Raw genomic sequence first — 20,874 nt, 5'->3', positions numbered from 1 at the left:
CGTCATCACTGAAAAATGAAGAGCGGCGCCTCGGCGAGCAGGGGTGGCAACACCCAGGCAGAAGAGCGGACAGCGGTCCTCCTTTGCGGTTGGGAGGTGATTTTTACTATTCACAGATCTGGTGTGAATCGTCCCGAATCAAAGAGAGAGCCCATAATCAAAGAGAGAGCCCTTCACAATTTCATCATAAATCAAATCTGCTGCTCCTGCTCGAAAACACCTGCTGCTGCGTGCTGGCCGGAGGTTGCTCCTGCGTGGTCGCCGGAGGTTGCTGCTGCTGGCCAAGCTGCTGCTGCTAGGCTGAGAGGTGCGGCGGCGCGCAGTGGTCTCAACGGACAAGGGCAGCTAGGCAGACGGCAGCCAGTGCGCTCGGCGACTTGCGGCAGGCTCGCGACGCCGACGAGCGGCAGCGCGGTGGAAAAGTTTCGAGGCTGAGAGCTGCGGCGTGATATCCAATTTCTTTTGACTTCTCTAGAGAGAGAATTTTTCAATTAAAAATGTTTTCTTCTCAGATCCTGTTTCAGTCATATCACATTCATTCAATTTGTAGAAAGTGATGGAAGGAAAACTGACACATCAACCACAGTCATTTCCTCAGTTGCTGCATTTTGAGAATAGGAAAAGAGTATCATTTTCTTGTATTGGTTGATAATAACTTGTGAAAACAATGTCTGTGTAAGTATTACTTATTTGAACTTGGAAACTTTATTTTACAAAAAATGAAATTATTTTAAATTTTAAAGATTTAGTTGAAGAAGTGATTGTGGATGTTGTAGAGACTAGAGAGTGGACCATTTGGTGGTGCTTGGCTTTTCCTTTGGCTATCTTTTCACCATACTGCGTGGGTGCTCTCCAAAAGTTTAGTTGAAGGTAATGGAAAGCAAAAATCTTGATCAAGATGGCTTTTTTTTTTCTTTCTTCTTTATTTTAGGTAAGATTCTTGTGATTAATTTCATACTCATATAGCACAATAATGATGAGATACTATCGAATGAGCTCAAAGTATTCTAAGATCCGAATAGGTTCAACTAACTCAAATGAGCTCAAAGTATTCTAAGACCCGAATAAATTCAACTAGCTCAAATGAGCTCTAAGTATTCTAAAACTCGAATGGGTCCAAGAAGCTCGAATGAGCTCCATTTATGCTAAAACCCGAATGCGTCCAATAAGCTCGAATGATCCATGTCTTGCACGAATGCGCTGAACGAGCTCGAATGAGCCTTGCACTGCGCGAATGCACTCTACGAGCTCGAATGAGCCCTGCACTGTGCGAATGCGCTGAACGAGCTCGAATGAGCTCTGCCCTGCGCGAATGCGCTCAACGAGCTTGAATGAGCTATGTCCTGCGCGAATGCACTCAACGAGCTCGAATGAGCCCTGCACTGCGCGAATGCGCTCTACGAGCTCGAATGAGCCTTGTCCTGCGCGAATGCGCTCAACTAGCTCGAAATAGCCTTGTCCTGTGCAAATGCGCTCATCGAGCTCGTATGAGCCCTGCTCAATGCCCAAATGTGTTCAACAAGCTCGAATGAGCTCCGTGTATGCTAAGACCCAAATTGGATTCAACAAGCTCGAATAAACTCTGCTTCGGCCCAAACCCACAAGGGTCATCAAAATCCAGATGGGTCTAAAAGTTTTTTTTTTTTTTTTTTTTTTGTAACCAGGGGGCTTAGCCCACTGGCCACCGGGTCCTCACGTAAGTGAAGTGACCCGGGTTCGATCCCTCTTGGGAGCGAATTTGGAGATTGGAGATATAAGGTGGATTTTGGTGAATGGGAGAGATAAGGTGGTTCTTGGAGTGGATGGGGAATTAATTACTAACATCTAACATGACTTTGCCCGATAAAAAAAAAAAAAAGTTTATTTTTTGTAGAATCAAAAGCCAAGAATAGGAACCTTTGAACATACTAAGCTACCGCGAGGACAAAAAATCTAAACAACACTGCCAAGCCTCAGGCAACATTGTCAAGCCTCAAGCAACATTGTCAAGCCTCAAGCAGCGTTGTCAAGCCTCAAACAACACTGTCAAGCCTCAAAAAACAATGTCAAGCTTCGAACAACGTCGTCCACACTCGAATGAGTTTTCTATAGTCAAAATTACTTGGACAAGAGCCCTGCTACAGCCCTACAGGTCTGTTTATACTCCTTATAATTCATAACTTCATCAATAATCAAAAAAGGGGTAATGATCCCTACTCCAAAAAATAAAACCATAGTCTAAAATATTTCCATGACCCGTGAAAGAAAAATATTATCCATGTTTTAGTCTAACCACTTCTTTTCAAGGCTGTGTACGCTGTCTTAAATTAGTTCTTATAATGCATACTTTTCTATCGTACTCTTCAAAATCATACTATGTAATGAATAAGCACTGCTAGAACTCGAGTAAGTTCCATTAGCTCGAATGAACTTTCTCCAACTCCAACAAGTCCTCCAAAACTCGAATGGGTTTCCTATAGCCTTGACTGCGCTGGCATGAGCCTTATTACAACCTTACATGTTTCTCCATATCTTTCAAGCTCATCAAAAACATCTTCACAATCTTATTCACAATATCACAACTTTCAAAGCAAACCACGTTCTAAAAATACACTTGTACTGCATGAATTCGAAATTACACATGCACATGCTTCATCATGTTTCCACAGGGCTGTCTATGCTTTCATAAGACTATTTACACCTGCATAAATCCGACTGTGCCTTCTGATAATACTATGCTCTCAACGATACTATTTGTGTCCCCTAATTGCATCGAAACCTCAATTATACATGCTTATAATTTGCAGAAAGGTGGTATGCACCTTAGCAACCTGAAAAAATATTTACTCATTGAATGGGTCTACTCAGATCACATAATCTCGCCTAAGCCTTAACAGGTTTAATTTCGCCTTCATTGGCTCACCAAGACCTTTACATATTTGATCTCACCTTCATTGGCTCGCCAAGATCTTTACAGGTTTGATCTCGCCTTCATTGGCTCGCCAAGACCTTTACAACCTTCACAGGTTCGCTTATGCCTTCACAGGCTTGACTACACCCTTATAGGCCTGCCTATGCTTCCCAAATATATTTATGTCTTTAAAAACCTTGTTAGTACATTGGGAACACGTTTACGTCCTTCACAGGTTTGTTCAAGACTTTACAGGCTTGATTACGCCTTCGCAGGCTTGCTTACGCTTTCTCAAGCTTAAGGACAGCTTTGTGCACCTCTGTTGGTAGACTCAATTTAATAAAGCTCGACTCGGAAACGAAAGCTTAAAGGTCTCATAATTGATTTATGGCCTAAAACTGACAATTTTCGTGTACTCTTGAGTTGTCTCAAATGTTATCACAGACGAAAATGGAAGACCAAAGTCAAACTAACACATAGACTAAGTTGTGACAGAGTTGTGTAGCCTTGATGATGTAGCCTAGCGATTCAACCATGATAATGTAGCCGAGCTATGCAGTCTTGCAACCCCGATGTTTCGGTCTAAGAACATGCTTTGACTTCGCGAAGGCTTTCTACAACAGCGTCTTTGGTGGAAAATAAATAGCAGTGCTGCACAAACAGCAACAATGTTGTTACACTGAATTCAGCCCTGCTACTTGAAGTTCTTTAGTCTAGCCCAAAATACCAGAGTTGCCGCATTTTTACTAGACTAGGAGGGGAGATGTTGATGAGGATAAAAATATGCATCCCTTAATGACCGGGAGATTAAGGCCAATCCAACGATTACAGCGCTGTTTATGGTCTAGCAACCCTGATTTCCCGAGATTGAGAACTATCTTGAAGACTATCAAATATTCGATAAAGAAGGAGATTGTCATGAAAACTATCAACTATCTAGATTACATTTTCTAGTATATCCCCTTAACTGAACTCGATTTTTTTCTCTTGTACAAGTGGTTCAAATGCATCTACCATATCTACTGTCTCCACTTGTTGATTCATCTTCATGGTTTCATAAATGTTGAATTCCTCCAACACGCCATTGAACTCACATGTGAGTACTCCGATTTTCATGTCAATCTTAGTCCATGCGGGCATCATGAAGGGTCTTTCCAGCAATATAGCATTCTCTCCAGCCTCTGATCCGGTATCCAACACGTAGAAATCAGCGAAAATTATCAAATATCCCACCTTGATTAACACATCTTCCACCACACTTTCTAGGAAAGCATTCGACCAATCAGCCAACTGTATGACCACACGGGTGTTTCTCAATTCCTCGATGTTCAGTCGTTTGTAGACTGCTAGTGGCATCACATTTATGGAAGCTCCCAAGTCCATCATTGCTTTATCCATATTGGTTCCTCCGATGTTGCAAGGAATGGTGAAAATTCCCGGATCTTTTCATTTTGGTGGTAACTTCTGTTGGATCACTGTCGAGACACTTTCACCCATGACATAACGGACTTCTTCTTCTACTCTCACCTTCCTCGAACAAAGGTCTTTCAGGAACTTGGCGTACTTCAAAATTTGTCTAATGACATCGAGCAGTGGTATGCTCAGTTCCACTTTTTGAAACATCTTCATCATTTCACTGGCTTCCTTTTCCTTGGCCTTCTGTCTCAATCTTCCTGGGTAAGGTGTTGCCTTCTCACTTTTCCTTTCAGGGTTTCTGCTTCAGCAAGGAGTTTAGCCTCGTCTTCTTCTCCACCATCGAACTCGGTAAGGATAACCTGAGCTTGCTCTATGGAGTTAATCCTTTGTGGTGGAAGCTTTTCGACATTTTCTTCCATTTTGGCCAATGCTTTAGCCAAATGATTGATCTGCTGGTTAGACTGGTTCAAACTAGCACGGAGCTCATTCCGAACTTATCACTTTCCTTAGCCAGGTTCTCAATGGCCTCCTCCCATTGTGCTCGTCTCTGGCGCGGAGGTTGGTACACCGGTTGTTGCTGAGGTTGGTAGACCAACTGTTGTTGTGGTACTGTCTGGTTCTATGGTTGTTGCTGGTTTTGATTATACTGCTAACGTGGTCCTGGTGCACCTATATGGTTCTACTAAGGTTGACCATCTTGCTTCCACCTAAAATTGGGATTATCCCTCCACCCCGGGTTGTAGGGGTTGGCAAACGGATCATATTTTAGGTGGTGTCATTCATTTCCTCCAATGGCATTCACATCCACTATATCTTCACCGAAGTTTGGACAATTTTCAGATTGATGTCAAGTTGTGACGCAAAGACCACACTGTCGTACCTTCTTCGGTAAGGTCAATCCACTTATCAACCCCTTAGTTTCCTTCATCTCCTTGCTAAGTTTTGTCATGTCCTCATTTTCTTCATCTTTGGGAGGTAGTTCCAGGTTCTTTTCATGTCATTCTTCACGTGATTCTTCAGTCATTGTTCCCAATAGTTGGAAAATCTCCAAAGGTGTCTTACTCATCAACGATCCATTACAAGTTGCTAGCACTAGCCCATGATCATTCCTCCGCATGCCCTTTACGAAGCTTTCAACTTGATCCTTCAGAGAGATTTGATGGTGAGGGCAGTTGCTCAACAGTCGTTTCAAACGAGTCCAGTACTCGTAGAAGGATTCTAGCCCATCTTGCTTTATACTGCAAATTTCCCATCTCATCCGCTCAACTCTCGAAGCTGGAAAGAATTCTTCTAAAAAGAACTGGTGCATTTGTGCCCAAGTAGTTACACTTCCTTCGGGTAGATCATATAGCCATCTTCTTTCTCGGTCCACCAAGAAATAGGAGAAGAGTACTAGTTTGGCGTACGCTTGTTGCTCTTCACTCGACTGGTGCATGACCGTCATTTTGAAATCCTAGAGATGAGTGTGCGGATCATCTCCTGCGTATCTATTGAACTTCGGTAAGACCTAGATTAGTGATGGTTTAAGGTCATACCGACGAGGTGCAAACGGGTTATCTGGTAGAGTGATCCCGTTGGGCCTCAGATTGAGGTTAGTTGGGTATGCCAACTGTTTGAGGGTCTGCGCTTGCTCTGGCTCTGCTATAGCTTCACGTCTTGCTTCTGTGTTAATGCGCGTATCCGTCATTCAGTTCTATCAATATCTGGATCAAACACCAAGGCTCTTGCGACTCGACGAGTTCCACGCATACACCAGTGGCAGAAAATAGAATGAACAGAATGTGCATCACTCCCCGGCTAGGGCTGGTAAACCGGTTTCGGTTATCCGGTTCAAATCATAACCGAATCGAAAAACTGGTTAATCGGTTAACTGATAATCGGTTTTTACCGGTTCGGTTTGGTTTTCGGTTATAGTATTTTCCATTAATCGATTAATCGATTTAACCTGTTAAACTAAATTAACCGATTTAGTCATATAATATAATTAAATAATTTATATTTTATAATTTTATTAAGTTGTAATTAAATGAATATGGCTTTCATTCCAGTTCCAAGATAGAGCGAATACAGCTTCTTGCTTCTGCGACCTGTCGCCTGCGACCTCAGAAATTGAAGGCAATGTTGGCACCTCTTCCAACCGGGCTACGTCGTAGGCACCTCTTTTTAGTTTTTTCCGCGCCTGAGCGCCTTCTGCCTCTGTCGACTTTTTCTCCTTCCCCAAGCACCATGACAAGTCCTTCTCCTTCTCTGGCTCCTTCGGTGGCGGCACCTTCAACGCTGATTTTGGTAATTACTTTTCAAGAATTGATTTTGGAATTGATTTATGTTATTTGGTATTGTTAGGAGTTAGGACCAGTAGACAGTAGTGTATTTGGGGCATTACTTTTTTTGCAATTTTATTACTTGTTGGCCTTTTTATTCAATATCTCACTAGTAGTTCCTTTGCTCGTGTGATGTTATTTTTTTGCAATTTTATTACTTGTTGGCCTTTTATGATGTTACCGATTCTGAGTGTCTTTTCTCCATAATCAACACTCCATCAACAAACCATCTCACCAGATCAGGTGGGGAGCATCTCAACAGAATGCTTTGGTGCAGTTTTAACCAGTTAATTCGGTTAACCGAACCAAAAATTATTTTGATTTTTGGTTAGTGTTTTCATCCTTAACCGGTTCCGGTTAATCAAAAAACCGATTCGGTTATAACCGAACCGGACTGATTACCACCCCTATCTCCGGCAACGGCGCCAATTTTGACACGCACCCGTCGTATGGTACGATCAAAATACTTGTGTATACCATCCACAGACAGTACACACTCCTATGCCCACACTAGACTGCTTGTCTTAGCGGTAAGCAAGTGTCGAATCCCACGGAGAGTGAGGAACTACTTTGTTCTCTGCGTACAAATTGAGGTGTCACAATTCTCAACCTGTGTATCTGCGAAAATAAACTAAACGAAGATCAAATATAAAAGGGGGTAAGATTTGAGTAAGGTTATGATCATTGTTGATGTTTGAATTCGGTCATAGACATACTGAAGATCCGTCCATGCTTCATATAAACTCAAGGCGTGGCCCAAAGACATTGGGGTGTTTCAAAAGTTCATATTCCACACTTGGGATGGTTGAGTCCCTAGTAGTCACTTGGTCAGAAGGTCACGAGTTACCCCGGTCACAAGGTCGTGCTTCAATCCTCCTTAGATGGTAGACATACCGAGTCAGGGGATTTTTTAGGACAATAACTTATGTTGATTTGGAAATTAGGACAAAAACTTTTGGACTTATAAAAATAGGACACTAATTAATAAGCGTCGTAAAAATAGGACATTTCTCGGCTGATAATTGGCCAAAAAATGTCATGCGGTGGCCGAGAAATGTCCTGCGGATGCAACACTTATTAATTAGTGTCCTATTTTACTCTAAAAAAAATTAGTGTCATATTTTTACAAGTCCGAAAGTTATTGTCTTAATTTCCAAATCAATCTAAGTTATTGTCCTAAAAAACCCTCAAACTCTAGACATACCCAATCTCTCCAAGTATGCCCCTCACCAACCTTCTCTTCCAAGGGTCTCGGCTCCGCATCTAGTCAGCAGACATACCTCGCGAGCTCTTCATTTTCGATGCAACAACCAATTAATATGTCTACGATACATGAGGCTCTTTCCTTGTTCGATAACCACGGCTTTATGCCTCATCACAGTTGATGGGTAGTTGCTAGAGAAGCCCAAGACCAAATGATGATATTGTATTCCAAAGCCCTTTCTCCTCCTTCTGGATCTACAACATCTTTTGTTGATGCTGCTCAGCTACTCGGTCATAGGCATACTGGATGTTATTGCTTGGTATGCCCTTGCCTTTGCTTGGCGCGGTCAGTCTTTTACCAAACGGAGATCACCCGTTAGGCCCCTATTGTCCACGATTTGGGACAGATCCTTCCGGAACCACTGGACTCAACCGAAGGCACAATAGCCTCTCGAATAATTTACATATCAACAATAATCATTTTCCTCTCTCAAATCTCACCAAGGGGACTACTCACACATAATCAAAGACATAAATGTGAAATGATATAAAAACATGAAATAGCAAAATGTAAATAACTTTAATAGAAAAGTACCTAACGCAAAATGTCTTGGCTTGTTTCTTGCAACCGAATTGAAATACTAGAAAGCATAAATTGTTCTTGCGAAAGTAAAACAAACTAAAGTAAATTGTTTCTTGGTGCACAGTGATAATGGTGAATAAAGATGGGGGTGTCAAAAGTCCTCCGCCAGCCACATATGCTGGCCCTTAAATATCATCACGGTAGCAGTCAAACTCCGGCAACCATATCTACAGATTGATCTTCTTTCCATGTTTAGCCCAATCACTGATTGATCTGATTGGATATGATCTTCCAGCTGCCGATGGAGTCAACTTCTACCACCTTCTGGATCCTTCACTTGCCATACTTCATTCGCCTACAATCTTCATGATATCTTCTGGACACGGGTTTCCTTATTGAGCTTCGGCTGCTGCTGCTCATTCCGGTAATGGTCGTACTGACTGCTTCTTCTGGTTCGCCTCATACAAGGTGGTACACTTCGGTGGTTCCCACTCCTCAGATGTATTCTGAGCGGTACTTCGTCTCTGCTCCATCCCTATAAACATGACAACTTGCAGTTTGAGCTGGTAATGCTCATTCTGACCATCTTTCTCTTATCTGCCCTGAACTGGACCTCTCATCCCTTCAAACCTCGCTCTCTCCCCAATATGACCTAAACAGACACAATAAAAGGGAAAAATAGGGCCAAATGGCCCAAAAGTCGAAGACGCATCAATCATGAAGCAAACACTGGAAGACAAATTGGTATTAAGAGATCAAACACATAATTTCAATCAACTATACAAATCCTACAATTAGAAAAGAAACTTAGCAGACATAATTAAATAAATTAAAGACAAAAATAAAATTAAAATAACTGAATTAAATAAATTGACAAAACCCTGAAATGAATTTAGTGTAACAATCTTGAATCTTCAATTCTTTGTGGAAAACCAAATCTCAGCTTTAAAACTAAGAAAACAATTAAGTCTCAAACTAGGAATATGATCTGGAACCCTCAGACTCGAATATATACTATGAATTTAACATGAAATTAGGTCAAACACGGTTGAAATTGGCAACCATACCAGTAGGCCGCTGAAATTACACTAAAAAGTCTAAGAAAATAGGCTATCATCCGTTTCTCACATAAATTCCAAAATAATTGGCAATCGCTTCGGCAATCTCCGAAATTGTTCATGCGTCTATCACAAAATAGGCGGCCGCCGTTTTCTCTCTTCTTTTGTTCTTTCTTCATTTCTTCCTTCGTTTCTCACGCCCGTTTCTCTCCATTCTTGATCCTTGGGCGTAGTTTATGTACACTACTACTCCAACACACTCAATTCTACATCAAATGGACAAAACTATACACAAACGTGACATCACAAAATAATTTGAAATCATATCAAAAGATTCACTTCATGAATGTGTATGGAGGTATATATAATATACTGATTCAAAATTATTTATCCCACAAAAAATGAAAAATGGCATCAAATTATATCGAGTAAAATATGAAAAAGCAACGTAATTTAATAAAATTAGTTGTGAAAGCAAATTAAAGTGCATAGGATCTAGTTTAGCTGAGTGGATTTCTATGTAGAGCGTAGACCCCTTAATGGTGGGCAGCTTTTCTTTTTTGGCTTTCTTTTCCCATTGTGTAAGTGGTGTCCAAAGCTTATGTGAAAAAAGTTTGGAAAAGTAGAATCTTGATAAAGACCTTTGTCTTTTTCTTTTTTCTATTTCCAATCATGATTGATTCTATTAAAATTATCGTTTATTTTGTTGATAAGAAAAAGATTGTAGCTGGATGTCCTGATAATATACTCTCTTATATAAGGAAACATGCAAATATTTGGAAATAAGGAATTTGTCGAAAACTAGATTTGATAGTGCTTGAGTAAAAACTTTTTTGAAAGAAAACTGTTCCAAGAAGACATTGATTCTTGCATGGAATTATTGGATCATGGATTTAGACAAATAGATCACGAAAAAATTTATACAAAGTTCTTACATTCAAATGTCAACCAATAATTTTATAAGTTTGAGTCTGTACTCATGTGTAATTTGTAGGATATTACGAAATTGAAACCTACATTTATTCAAAAAAAATATAAGGAATGAATATTAGAAAAATCTTTTTTTTTAGAAAAATCTAATAACGAAATAATTCAATAGAGTGATAGTTTTGTGATTATAATAAAATCAAAGGCTTATTTGTATATTATATTTTTTCTGTTATTTCTTTTTTTCTTTATCTTTTCATTTTTATATTTTATTTCTTTTTTAAAATTATGAAATTCGATTTACAAAATATTTGATATGCATGTCAAATTACAGATCACAACATGACCTTTAATTTAATATTTTTTTATATAAATATTGAATTTAAAGTGTAAAAATTTCAAGTATTTGTTTAAAGATTAAAATTTTAAAAAAAATTCCTATCTTTTCTCTTTTTTTAGAAAACTCCATTTTCAATAAGTTTTTTTTTTCTTTTAACTTATTTTCATTGCTTAATTTGTTTTTTATTTCATAATATTAGTTTCTATTATTGTGACTTTTTTTATATTTTCCTTTTTCTATGAACAACTAAAATTATACTATCTCCGTCCCGCTTATAACGTTCCAGAAAAATGGTGCCCGTAAATTAAGAAAATGTAGATAAAGTAAATGAAGATAAAATAAATTAGAAGAGAGATAGAGAGAGTAGATAAAGTAATTTATTTTCTTTTTTGAGTTGCGACAATATAAAGGGGATGTCCCGAAACGAAAATTGGACTGTTATTAGCGGGAGAGTATTTTTTTATTATATTTATATATTTGTTATATAATAATTAAATTAGTATCTATTATGCATGAAAAAAAATGAAAAAATGCATGTACGGGAGAAAATACTAGTATCATATATATTTACGCATCATAATAGTTAAAACTCCGTTGACTTGGAAAATCCAAACGATCTCATCTTTGAAATTTCAATAGTTTTAATACAAAAACTTGGGTACAACCGAGTATAGGGGTGGAAAATCGGGTTGCAGGTATCGGGTATACCCTCACCCGTCCCGATACCCGCGCGGGTATCGGGTACCCGATACCCGTAAAATTTGGGTGGAGGGTCGGGTGCGGGTATCGCATCCTCAAAAATTGCGGGTAGAGGGTACCCTCGGGTATACCCGCGGATACCCGCATTACCCGCAGATTTAACATTATAAAATTAAAATTAATAATTTTATTTAGGATTTTAGGAATTAACCCCCAAACCCCCAAAACTCATCCTAGCCCTAATTTTTCGTCTATTTCGTTCCTGCTGGGCCTGGCTGCTGCCTCCTGCTGACCTGAGTATTGGCTCTCGACTCTCTCCCTTCTCGACTTCGCCGCTGGCGCCGCTGCCCCGCGCCGGCCCGTCGCCGCCGCTGAGAGTACGCTGCTGTGCTGACTGCTGCGCGGCTGCGCCTGAGAGTACGCTGCATTGCGCCCGCCCGTCTCCGTTGCCTCGCGCTCGCACGTCGCCACCCCCTTGACGCTTTCTTCCTTCGCGCGGTCGCCACCACCGCCCACCGGCGCTGCCCGCCTCTTCCCGTCTCCGGTCAGTTTGAGTTCTGTCATCTTCATACAAAGGACAATTCTCCTCGTAATAGTTTGTAGAAGTGGACGAAATTTACTAATTTGAGATATAGAATTACTTCACTTTGCCTGGTCTTTCACTATGTGCAGAATGCCGTTATGCATGGATATTGAATTTTGAACTTGAATTTTGATTATTGTGCTTGTTTGTTAGTTATTTATTTATTATTTATTCGTCACAGGTTTTATGGATAATCGATGAAATAGAAAGGATATCTTCAATTTTTTTTGTGAAATGCGGGACGAAATACCCTCCAGCGGGACCAAAAACCCGCAAAATTACAATTAAAAAAAAATCGCGGGACTTTGAGGGTACCCTCATACCCGCAGCGGGTATCCGCTGCGGGTATTCGGGTACCCGCATCGGGGAAGAGGGTCGGGTGAGGGTGCCGTTTTCGGCGGTTTTCGTCCCGCGGGTACCCGCATTTTGCGGGTAGGGTACCCGCGAGTACCCGATTTTCCACCCCTAACCGAGTATATCGTACAATCGGATGATTCGCATCCAAAATAATGTTATTTATAAGGTTCGGATCAGAATACGGATTCGGATCAGGGTGCTGATCACGGACTAAATGAGAGTGCAATCCGGTTGTACGGTACACCCGACCACCTTTAGTTTAAATATTTTTAATAGTGTGTGAAGGAAAAGCGTGATTCATATTTTGAGATTCCTGTGTGTAGAAATTCAGAAACGATTTATTGGGTTTAGTCAACAACAATTATAAGTACAATTTCACTCGTCTTCTTTACATTCCTATTTATCCTAGTTGATTTCTATTTATTCCTTTATGTTTATTTTTCAATGCTTGGAAAGAGATGTTTTTCTTTTTGGAAATAAACCAATTGATATTATTACAAACAAGGCATGAAGCATGAAGGAGTCGTCGGAGACTCTAGCAAGTTGGTGACCCAACATTGGCATAACGCCCATCATGTTTGGAAACAAATTATTAACATCTCAAAATTACTGAACCATCAAAATGGGCCATTTTAAGCGATTGGCCCACTGAATATGTTCATTAGTTTTAACCAAGCTGAAAAAATAAATATAAATGCATTTTTCTGAAATTGACTTATCTATATCTATACATTATATAAAAGAGAAGTATAACAACTATCTTTTCCCGTCATAATTTAAAATTATAATTTTTTTAAAAAATTTAAATTATTAAAGTGCATTTCAACTCACTTCTACCACCATTTCGGTGAAGGAGCAGTTTTTTGGCCAAATTAAACTTTTTTTCTTATTTTTCTTTTATTTATTTGTTACGTTTTTTTTTAATCGTATAATTTGAGTAATGATAAAATACTCAAAATGCATATCAAATTAAAGATTATGAGATTAACTTTAATTTGATACTCCCTCCATCCTATTGCAAACGGTCCACTTTTTATAATGTGATATCCCATTACAAATGTCTCATTCATTTTTTGGCAATATATTTTCTCTCTATACCTAATATTTAAACAATTTTCATCAACCCACTTTATCTACTTTCTACACATTTCTTAATCTCGGTGCCCGAAAGTAATGAGACATTTGTAATGGGACGAAGGGAGTATATAATAGGTATAAAATATATTTAAAATAATAAAGATATTGAAATTTAAAGTTTCAAACTAAATTATTTTCTTCCTCCTCACTCTTAATTTACTTATATTTCTTAAATGATCTATTTACATTTGATTGATTCTATTTTATTTTCGTTCGATGCTCTACTTATTTCTTTTAGTTTCATTTAGATGGTATTATTTTAATTTGTTTTTTCGGTTTTATCTTCTTTTTTATCCATACATGTTTAAGTATGATTTCATAGATAAAATTATAACTTTTTTGCTATGATTTCATAGAAAATTTTATAATATTAAAATAATGTTTTTATCTTTCTTCTCTACTTTCTTTAATGTTTTTTTTTTTCATCCTCTCTCCTTAATGACATGTTTATTTTTTCTACTATATTAATTTTTTGTCTATGTATGTATTTATTTTTATTTTTGTGTTTTTAAAGAAAAAATAAGTTAATGTTTTGTGTTTTACATATTTTTCTAATTATAATAGTTTACAATGTAACAAAGGCGAATGAAAATATATTGGTTCATTATATAACTCTTTTTTTAAATATGTTATTTTTGTATTAATTGTAATATAATTTTAGATGAATTATTAGTTATATATATATATTAAAAATATAATTTTAAATAGTATGACTTTTTATTTATGTATGTGTATGGAAAGATGTATTTATCTATTATGACGTGTAATAATAATAATAATAATAATAATAATAATAATAATAATAATAATAATAATAATAATAATAATAATTTTATCAAATTTGTGTTGAAAATTTATGTTTTCAAATTTGAGTTTTTATTGTGTAATTGATGTTGATAAATTATTTTATTTTATTTTTAAAATATACTTAACATTTGCTTATATTTTCATTCTCTTTAATATTTATATTTATTTATTTATTTAAACATATCGTATACTTTTGATGCTCACCGTGCATCTTACAAACGGGTGTACTAGTTGATAATTAATTGGCACGTCTATTGAAATATGGCGCACCCGCACACGCACAAAAACTTATATCAATTCTTAATTAAATGGTTAGTAGCGATATAGAAGTGAACAATTAAAGATACCATAATTCATATTCGGTACCGAACATGTTCCTCCTATAAAACCATCTAAAATCAAGGAATGCAGTTTTTAAAATAATAACTAGATAATATACCAAACAGTGGTGCTTCGCTCATATTCTCAAGTTTCAAAAACCTCTTCAAATGTGAAAATATTGAAATGAATCATATCAAATAAATATAACTCCTCCTGGTCCCTCATCTGATGAGAACAGGATCTGGTTTTTATCCGAATATTTGACCAATAACTTATTGGCATATAAGAATTAGAAGAAGCAAGATTCCAAACGAGCAGAAACTTCTATGGCTTGTCATACAGATGCCCGTAGTGCTTGTTCCAAAAGCGTTCCGCTTCTTTTCGGGTCCGAAAAGTCCATATATGAGGCCGGGCTTTCTCGCGTTCTTCTAATATCCTCTGCATTGAGAAACAGTACTAGTTGTTGTTAAGTTCATAAAAACTCTAAAAATGAGAAAGTAGACGATTCAACTGACTTCTTTAAAAGTGTTATGTTACACTACATGAAGAACTTCGCATTACTCATTTTACAAGAGATTATGAGTGCAGATTGGCTAACATGAACATTCACTTATCGGATGCAAGAGTCAATTATTCTGTATGATTTAGGGGAATGGGATCATGGAGAGGGTCTAAGTGGATCATGGAGAGGGTCTTGAAAATCCGTAATGCTCAAATCACTTGCATAGGTGCAGGTCTGAACCGAACCAACATCAAGTCGAAAGCAAGATTTGACTACATTTACAAGCTCATGTTTCCAACTGATTTGAAGATTATACTATTTGACATTAGCTGATCAGAGAATACATCTAGAGAAAAACGCAAGTTTTAGAAGAAGCATACTCTTTTCCTTACCATAAATGATACTAAACTAGAGAGATACCCTTTGTATTCATTTAAGTACGACATAGACAACTGTTTACAATTATCCTCCTTCCCTCTCCATTCTTCTTTCTCTCATGATACATAAGCAACTAAACAAACCTCAGGGCTCAAGGTCCCATGAGAGACCAAAGGCAATTAAGGTAAAAAAATATGAGCAATGGTTCATTGCATTTTGGACATAACTAAAATAAGCTAATGAATTTTTACATTAGAGAACAGTTACCTAATCTATGCTCCTTTGGTGAATTACACTAAGTGATATAACCTTGCCACAAGTAAAACTTTACCACTTTGAGATACATTTCACATTCACATTCACATATTCTCAATGATGAAACCAAGAGTAGAATAACACAGCATTCATACACCAACTCAAAACATATCATGCATCCTAAGCCCTAAACAGGAGGCCGATAATACCAATAGAATATCAAACAAGAAAGCAAAGTGACTAAGCAATTTTTGCAGACGCACCTCAACTTCAGAAGCTCTTTTGGTCTTGAGACACAAGCAATCATAGAGAGCACCCCATTTTGCAGTACAAGTGTCAAGATTACCAATCCGGTAATATTGTTGCAACTGATAAAAAGGGGCTGTCATAAAATTGAAATGGATCAATTTGAGTCCACCATGTATACATTACTCAAAGCAAGCTAAAATCAAACAATTTCGCACACATTCTCATAGAACCTAAGATATCCAGAATCAAGATAGATCCTAAAACCCCATTACTCTCCCGACATAAAATAATAAGTTTTGCCAATAATCCACCCCAAAATACAACAATCTCTCTACGTTTTCAAACACCTTCCTCAGCCGAACACAAAACTGCAAATCATATAAAATCCAAACACATGCCCCACACAGTAAAACAAACCTATATTATACAATTCATGCTTTATTACAGAATAAGTAGTTAGGAGGGTAATGGAAAATTGCAGCGTACAATAGCAAAAATACAGCGCATCAAAATACTTGGTGCACGATAGTCGCTTCTTCGGCGGGGCATCTTCATTTTCTGAGTTCATCGTCGTTCTTTGTCAAAAGTACCTGAAAAATGATGAGCATTACTCAACATATTTATTGGTCTTATATTATCTGCCACAAAAATATTTATAAATGCATATCAACCACGAATTCAAACTTGAAAGCAGTCAACAAAAACATTTCAATTAGGTTTTGAAGAGTAGAATCACATAGTTGATTTCTACTCTTCCAAATGCAAACACTTTTTTCAATTTCTTAAAAATCGTTGTGTATTAGAAAACTGGAGAAGGGAAGAGAATACCGTAATGAAGAAGAAGCTTGGGGGAGAACGGCGAAAAATGAAATTTTAGGGATTTTTCATTTTTAGTGTTGTACTTTTATAAATTTAATTTTTATTTTTTTGAACTTAATTATATTAAAGCAAAACAGCATACATTCAAAAAACACCGAATAGTAGTAGTATATCATTTAATCACCTTATTATCCAACGGAGTTGGTTGAAGCAATGTATTCAAGGTATCAAGAAGAAGCCATATTAACAATCTTCTATTTCTTCATGTTTGTTTAGCCCTAAAGTAATTGAAGGGTTTTTTCTTTTTCTTTTTCTTTTTTGAGATACAAAGTAATTGAAGGAATGAATTGAAAGACTTACGTGCTGGCCCCTGCTGCTGTGAAGGCCGGACGGAGACGCCGGCAGGGGCGGCGAGCGAGATGCGAGGCAGAATGAGAAAGAGAAGGGCAGAGAGAGAGTGAGAATTTGGGCTGAGAATTTCTAGTATTGTTCTGAATTTTGTTAGGAAGTTGGGGCTGAGAAGTTTGGGCCATGGATTTCAAATAATTATTGGTTTGAATTATAAGAACAAGTATTTTGATTGGGAGAATTTTTTATGTAATTATTAATAAATTTAATAAAAAAAACAAATTATAGTCAAATTGAATAGTTTTGCATGATGCAATGTGGTACTTGAGTGAAATTTATTTATAATATTAAATAGCTAATTAAATTTTTTGATAAATGAAATATCTCTTAGTCATATTTGTATAACTATAATTTTATTATAAATTTATAGATCAATTTTTAATATTTAAATATTATAGTTATTAGACATATTATTATTTATTAATTTTACAATTGCATGTGTTTTCTATTATATTAAAATTTCGTAGAACAATCCTCAACAGAAATTCTGCAGTTAAGTGCAAATTATATGTTGGTAAGGGAGTCTCAATTATGTATTGTTCGTAAGACGATGAAGCGTAGTCTGTTGGTAAGACGCTTCTCCTCCAACCAATAGGTCGGGGGTTCGAGTCACCTAAAGAACTAAAGTGTGAGTGTGTTTTTCCTCTCTTTGGATAATAACAATTTTTTTAAAAAAAATTATGTATTGTTCGTAAATTTGAATTAGACATCTTCAATTACATTTAGACAATATTTACTTAGAGCGATGAGATAAATTGATAATACATATGCTAAATGGGTAATACATATGCCTCAGTATTTGAATGATAAGATGGTCGAACAAGTTCAACATTCATCAATTCATGAACGTAGGATGAATTTCTTCGAACTACGTTAAACTTTGTGTGCTTTATTTATTTATTTATATTAAGTATTACTCCCTCCGTCCCGGTTCAATAGTCCCATTTCATTGGGCACAGAGATTAGGAAACTTGCTTTTTGAGTGTAAAGTGAGTAAAGGTGTGTGGAACTATATTGTTTGTAGTGTAAAATCATTACCAAAAATAGAAATGGGACTATTGGATTGGGACGTCCCGAAAAGAAAAATGAGACCATTGGAGTGGGACGGGGGGAGTATTAAACTGTGGAAAAAGTTCTGTTGAGAATGTGAAATGTGTTGAAAATTAAGAATGCGTCTTAACTCTGTTGAACAAGTCAATAATTTTTATAAACAGGCATTTTGATACGGGTTCGAATACTGAAAGGAGAAGATTTTCATCATATTTAAATAGACATGCATGTTCATCAGTTTTATTGGTTTGTTCAAAGAACTTATTGATTTGTTCATTATTCTCAATTCTAGACACATTTAGCATTTTCAATAGAACCACACCCATTGAATTGTCATTAGATCAATACAAAAACACGTCAATTGACTCGATGTCATACTTCCATCAGCTGATCCAATTGACTAACCCCCTCTAGTTGATAATCAACTTAAGATTTTCACCACGTTAGTAATATAAATACCACATTTCTCCAACATTCGTTATCTATTCAACTAATAAGTTATTTGTTGTCATCAGTAATTAGCTAGCTAATACCACTTAGATAATCTGACTTCCAATCTGCAATATCTTATGGAGGTATAGCTTCTCGCCACATGAGCTCCACAATTTCCTATTTGCTGTCATTAGGATTTTAGGCAGCAGACCCTGCTTCACTGCCTTCCCCCCATCAGACCTTTCTTTGCCCTCTCTTTCCAGAGTTGATGTCGCCAACCTCTTCAAACGACATCAACTCTGGGACACATTACTATGTATGTGACACATTAGTTTTGATTTCACCACGTAAGTGACACATCAGTTTCGATTCGCAGGCTTTCGTCGTAGGACGATTGATAATAAATTACTCCATCCATCCCATTTAACATGGCCTATTTGCCATTTTGAATTGTCCCATTACAAATGGCCCATTCCAAAAAAGAAAATCATTTTATCTCACAAAATGTTTTGGGCTCCACCATTTTATCCTTTAATCACTCTTTTTAATAATTGTGCCTAAAAGGAAAGAGTCATACATTAGTGGGATGGAGGGAGTAATAAAAAAATAAGTCATTATATATACAAGAAAATGAAAATATCTTGAGTATTTTCTGGCTATTACCCCATATATATATACATGGGAGAGCTACGGTATAAACATTTCTTAACATATAAAATAAGAACTAGCTAAAATATATGAATTCTATGTAGAACACGTATGAATTCACTGCTGTTTAACTGTATGAATTGCGAAAAATAAATTTTTTACTACCTATGGGATTCGAACTCGAGACCATAAATTCATCCAACAAGGTGATGAATCAACCGTAGATCTTGATGATCTAAGGGCTTAAAATGGTTCCTATTTTATATTCTAAGAGTTGTTTTTATTTTAGCTCACCCCTTCAGCCCTTACATCATCAAAATCTAAGGTTGATTCATCACCTTATTGGATGAATTCATGGTCCCGAGTTCGAATTCCATAGGTAGCAAAAAATTTATTTTTCGCAATCTATACAGTTAAACAGCAAATTCATACGTGTTCTACATAGAATTCATACATTTTAACTAGTTCGTATTTTATATGTTAAAAAGTGTTTATACCCTAACCCTCTCATATATATATATATATATATATATATATATATATATATATATAGAGAGAGAGAGAGAGAAGGGATCAACAGAGAAGCTAAATATTTGAGAGAAGGAACGAAGGCGAAAGGCGGTCTGAATAAGTCAATAATTTTACTGAATACGCCAACAATTTTACTGAACGGAATAAATTTGGTGTGTTATGTACTGAATGTCTATTCATGCGGTCTCTTGATTTATTCGGTAAAGTTATTGACTTATTTAGAACGAAATATATTGACTTCTCCACAGATTCCAACCATATATATATATATATATATATATATATATATAAAGTGGGGTTAAGCTATAAACTTCTTCTCAAATAGGAACTACAGACGGTGAAAATTCTCATGAAATCTCTTTGGAAATTGCATGAGTCGCTGTGAAAACGTAAAAATTAAAAATATTTTTTTTCGCTTCATATGGGATTTCAACACATGACTATGAATTTATCCAATAAATTCATGAATCTACCATAGATCTTCATATTTAATTAGACAGCATGCAAAATATTTTGGTCTATCAACAAATTGATAACAAGCACGAAATTGTTGTCTTAAAACCATTGTCTATTACTTAATAAACAATGGTTCTAGTCGTTGTCTATACCAACATAAGATTGTTGTCTATTCACTGATAGACAATTGGCCTACATCTGTTGTCTATTCATTGATAGACAACGGGCCGCCGATCGTTGTTTATCAGCGAATATGAAAATTTTGTTGCTCTCGCAAACACAGAAATGTTGAGTAGAATGTTTAAACAATGTACACAACAATCTATGAAAAAGCATAATGCAACGAAAATGTAAAGTACGCACAATGGATAGTTTTTATACTGCAATGTTAATTAATTGCAGTTGTATGTTCACTATAAAAATCTTTTTTATAATGAAAATACATGGAACCATTCAATAGAATCCCTCTTAATGTATGGAGTTGAAAAGAATAAAAATCTCTTA

General features: G+C 36.7%; 1 protein-coding gene and 2 long non-coding RNA genes across 4 annotated transcripts; 1 reads left to right on the top strand and 2 right to left on the bottom strand.

The window, feature by feature from the left end:
• Positions 1-8,355: 8,355 nt before the first annotated feature.
• LOC131004029 (uncharacterized) lies at positions 8,356-10,040 on the bottom strand. The gene is made up of 2 exons (XR_009094887.1): positions 9,294-10,040; positions 8,356-9,065 (listed from the first exon to the last, which is right to left on the bottom strand). It is a non-coding gene; the product is annotated as an uncharacterized LOC131004029 (long non-coding RNA).
• Positions 10,041-14,732: 4,692 nt separating this feature from the next.
• Positions 14,733-17,380, bottom strand: LOC131004027 (uncharacterized protein C227.17c). 2 transcript variants are annotated; one of them, XM_057930597.1, is made up of 4 exons: positions 17,206-17,380; positions 16,513-16,616; positions 16,041-16,159; positions 14,733-15,080 (listed from the first exon to the last, which is right to left on the bottom strand). In XM_057930597.1, the coding sequence occupies exons 2-4, from the start codon at positions 16,592-16,594 to the stop codon at positions 14,967-14,969; spliced, it is 315 nt and encodes a 104-aa protein (XP_057786580.1). In that variant the 5' UTR covers positions 16,595-16,616; positions 17,206-17,380; the 3' UTR covers positions 14,733-14,966. The 2 variants fall into 2 exon arrangements, with proteins under 2 accessions (XP_057786580.1, XP_057786582.1); XM_057930599.1 differs by lacking the exon at positions 17,206-17,380 and adding an exon at positions 16,855-16,996.
• LOC131004028 (uncharacterized) lies at positions 16,963-17,486 on the top strand. Its single transcript, XR_009094886.1, has 2 exons — positions 16,963-17,069; positions 17,169-17,486. It is a non-coding gene; the product is annotated as an uncharacterized LOC131004028 (long non-coding RNA).
• Positions 17,487-20,874: the final 3,388 nt, after the last annotated feature.

The sequence above is a fragment of the Salvia miltiorrhiza genome, unplaced genomic scaffold (genome assembly GCF_028751815.1).
Source record: "Salvia miltiorrhiza cultivar Shanhuang (shh) unplaced genomic scaffold, IMPLAD_Smil_shh original_scaffold_305, whole genome shotgun sequence".
Lineage (NCBI taxonomy): Eukaryota > Viridiplantae > Streptophyta > Magnoliopsida > Lamiales > Lamiaceae > Salvia > Salvia miltiorrhiza.
The sequence above is the reverse complement of the archived record's forward strand: the minus strand, read 5'-3'. Positions and strand labels throughout refer to the sequence as shown.

What these genes read in the sequence shown, in the direction of transcription:
- LOC131004027 (XM_057930597.1), bottom strand. Translation starts at nt 16,594, where the DNA reads ATGAACTCAGAAAATGAAGATGCCCCGCCGAAGAAGCGACTATCGTGC. An exon ending in TGCGCTGTATTTTTGCTATT is followed by an intron (nt 16,160 to 16,512) that starts GTACGCTGCAAT and finishes ATTTTATGACAG; the next exon opens with CCCCTTTTTATCAGTTGCAA. An exon ending in AAAGAGCTTCTGAAGTTGAG is followed by an intron (nt 15,081 to 16,040) that starts GTGCGTCTGCAA and finishes TTCTCAATGCAG; the next exon opens with AGGATATTAGAAGAACGCGA.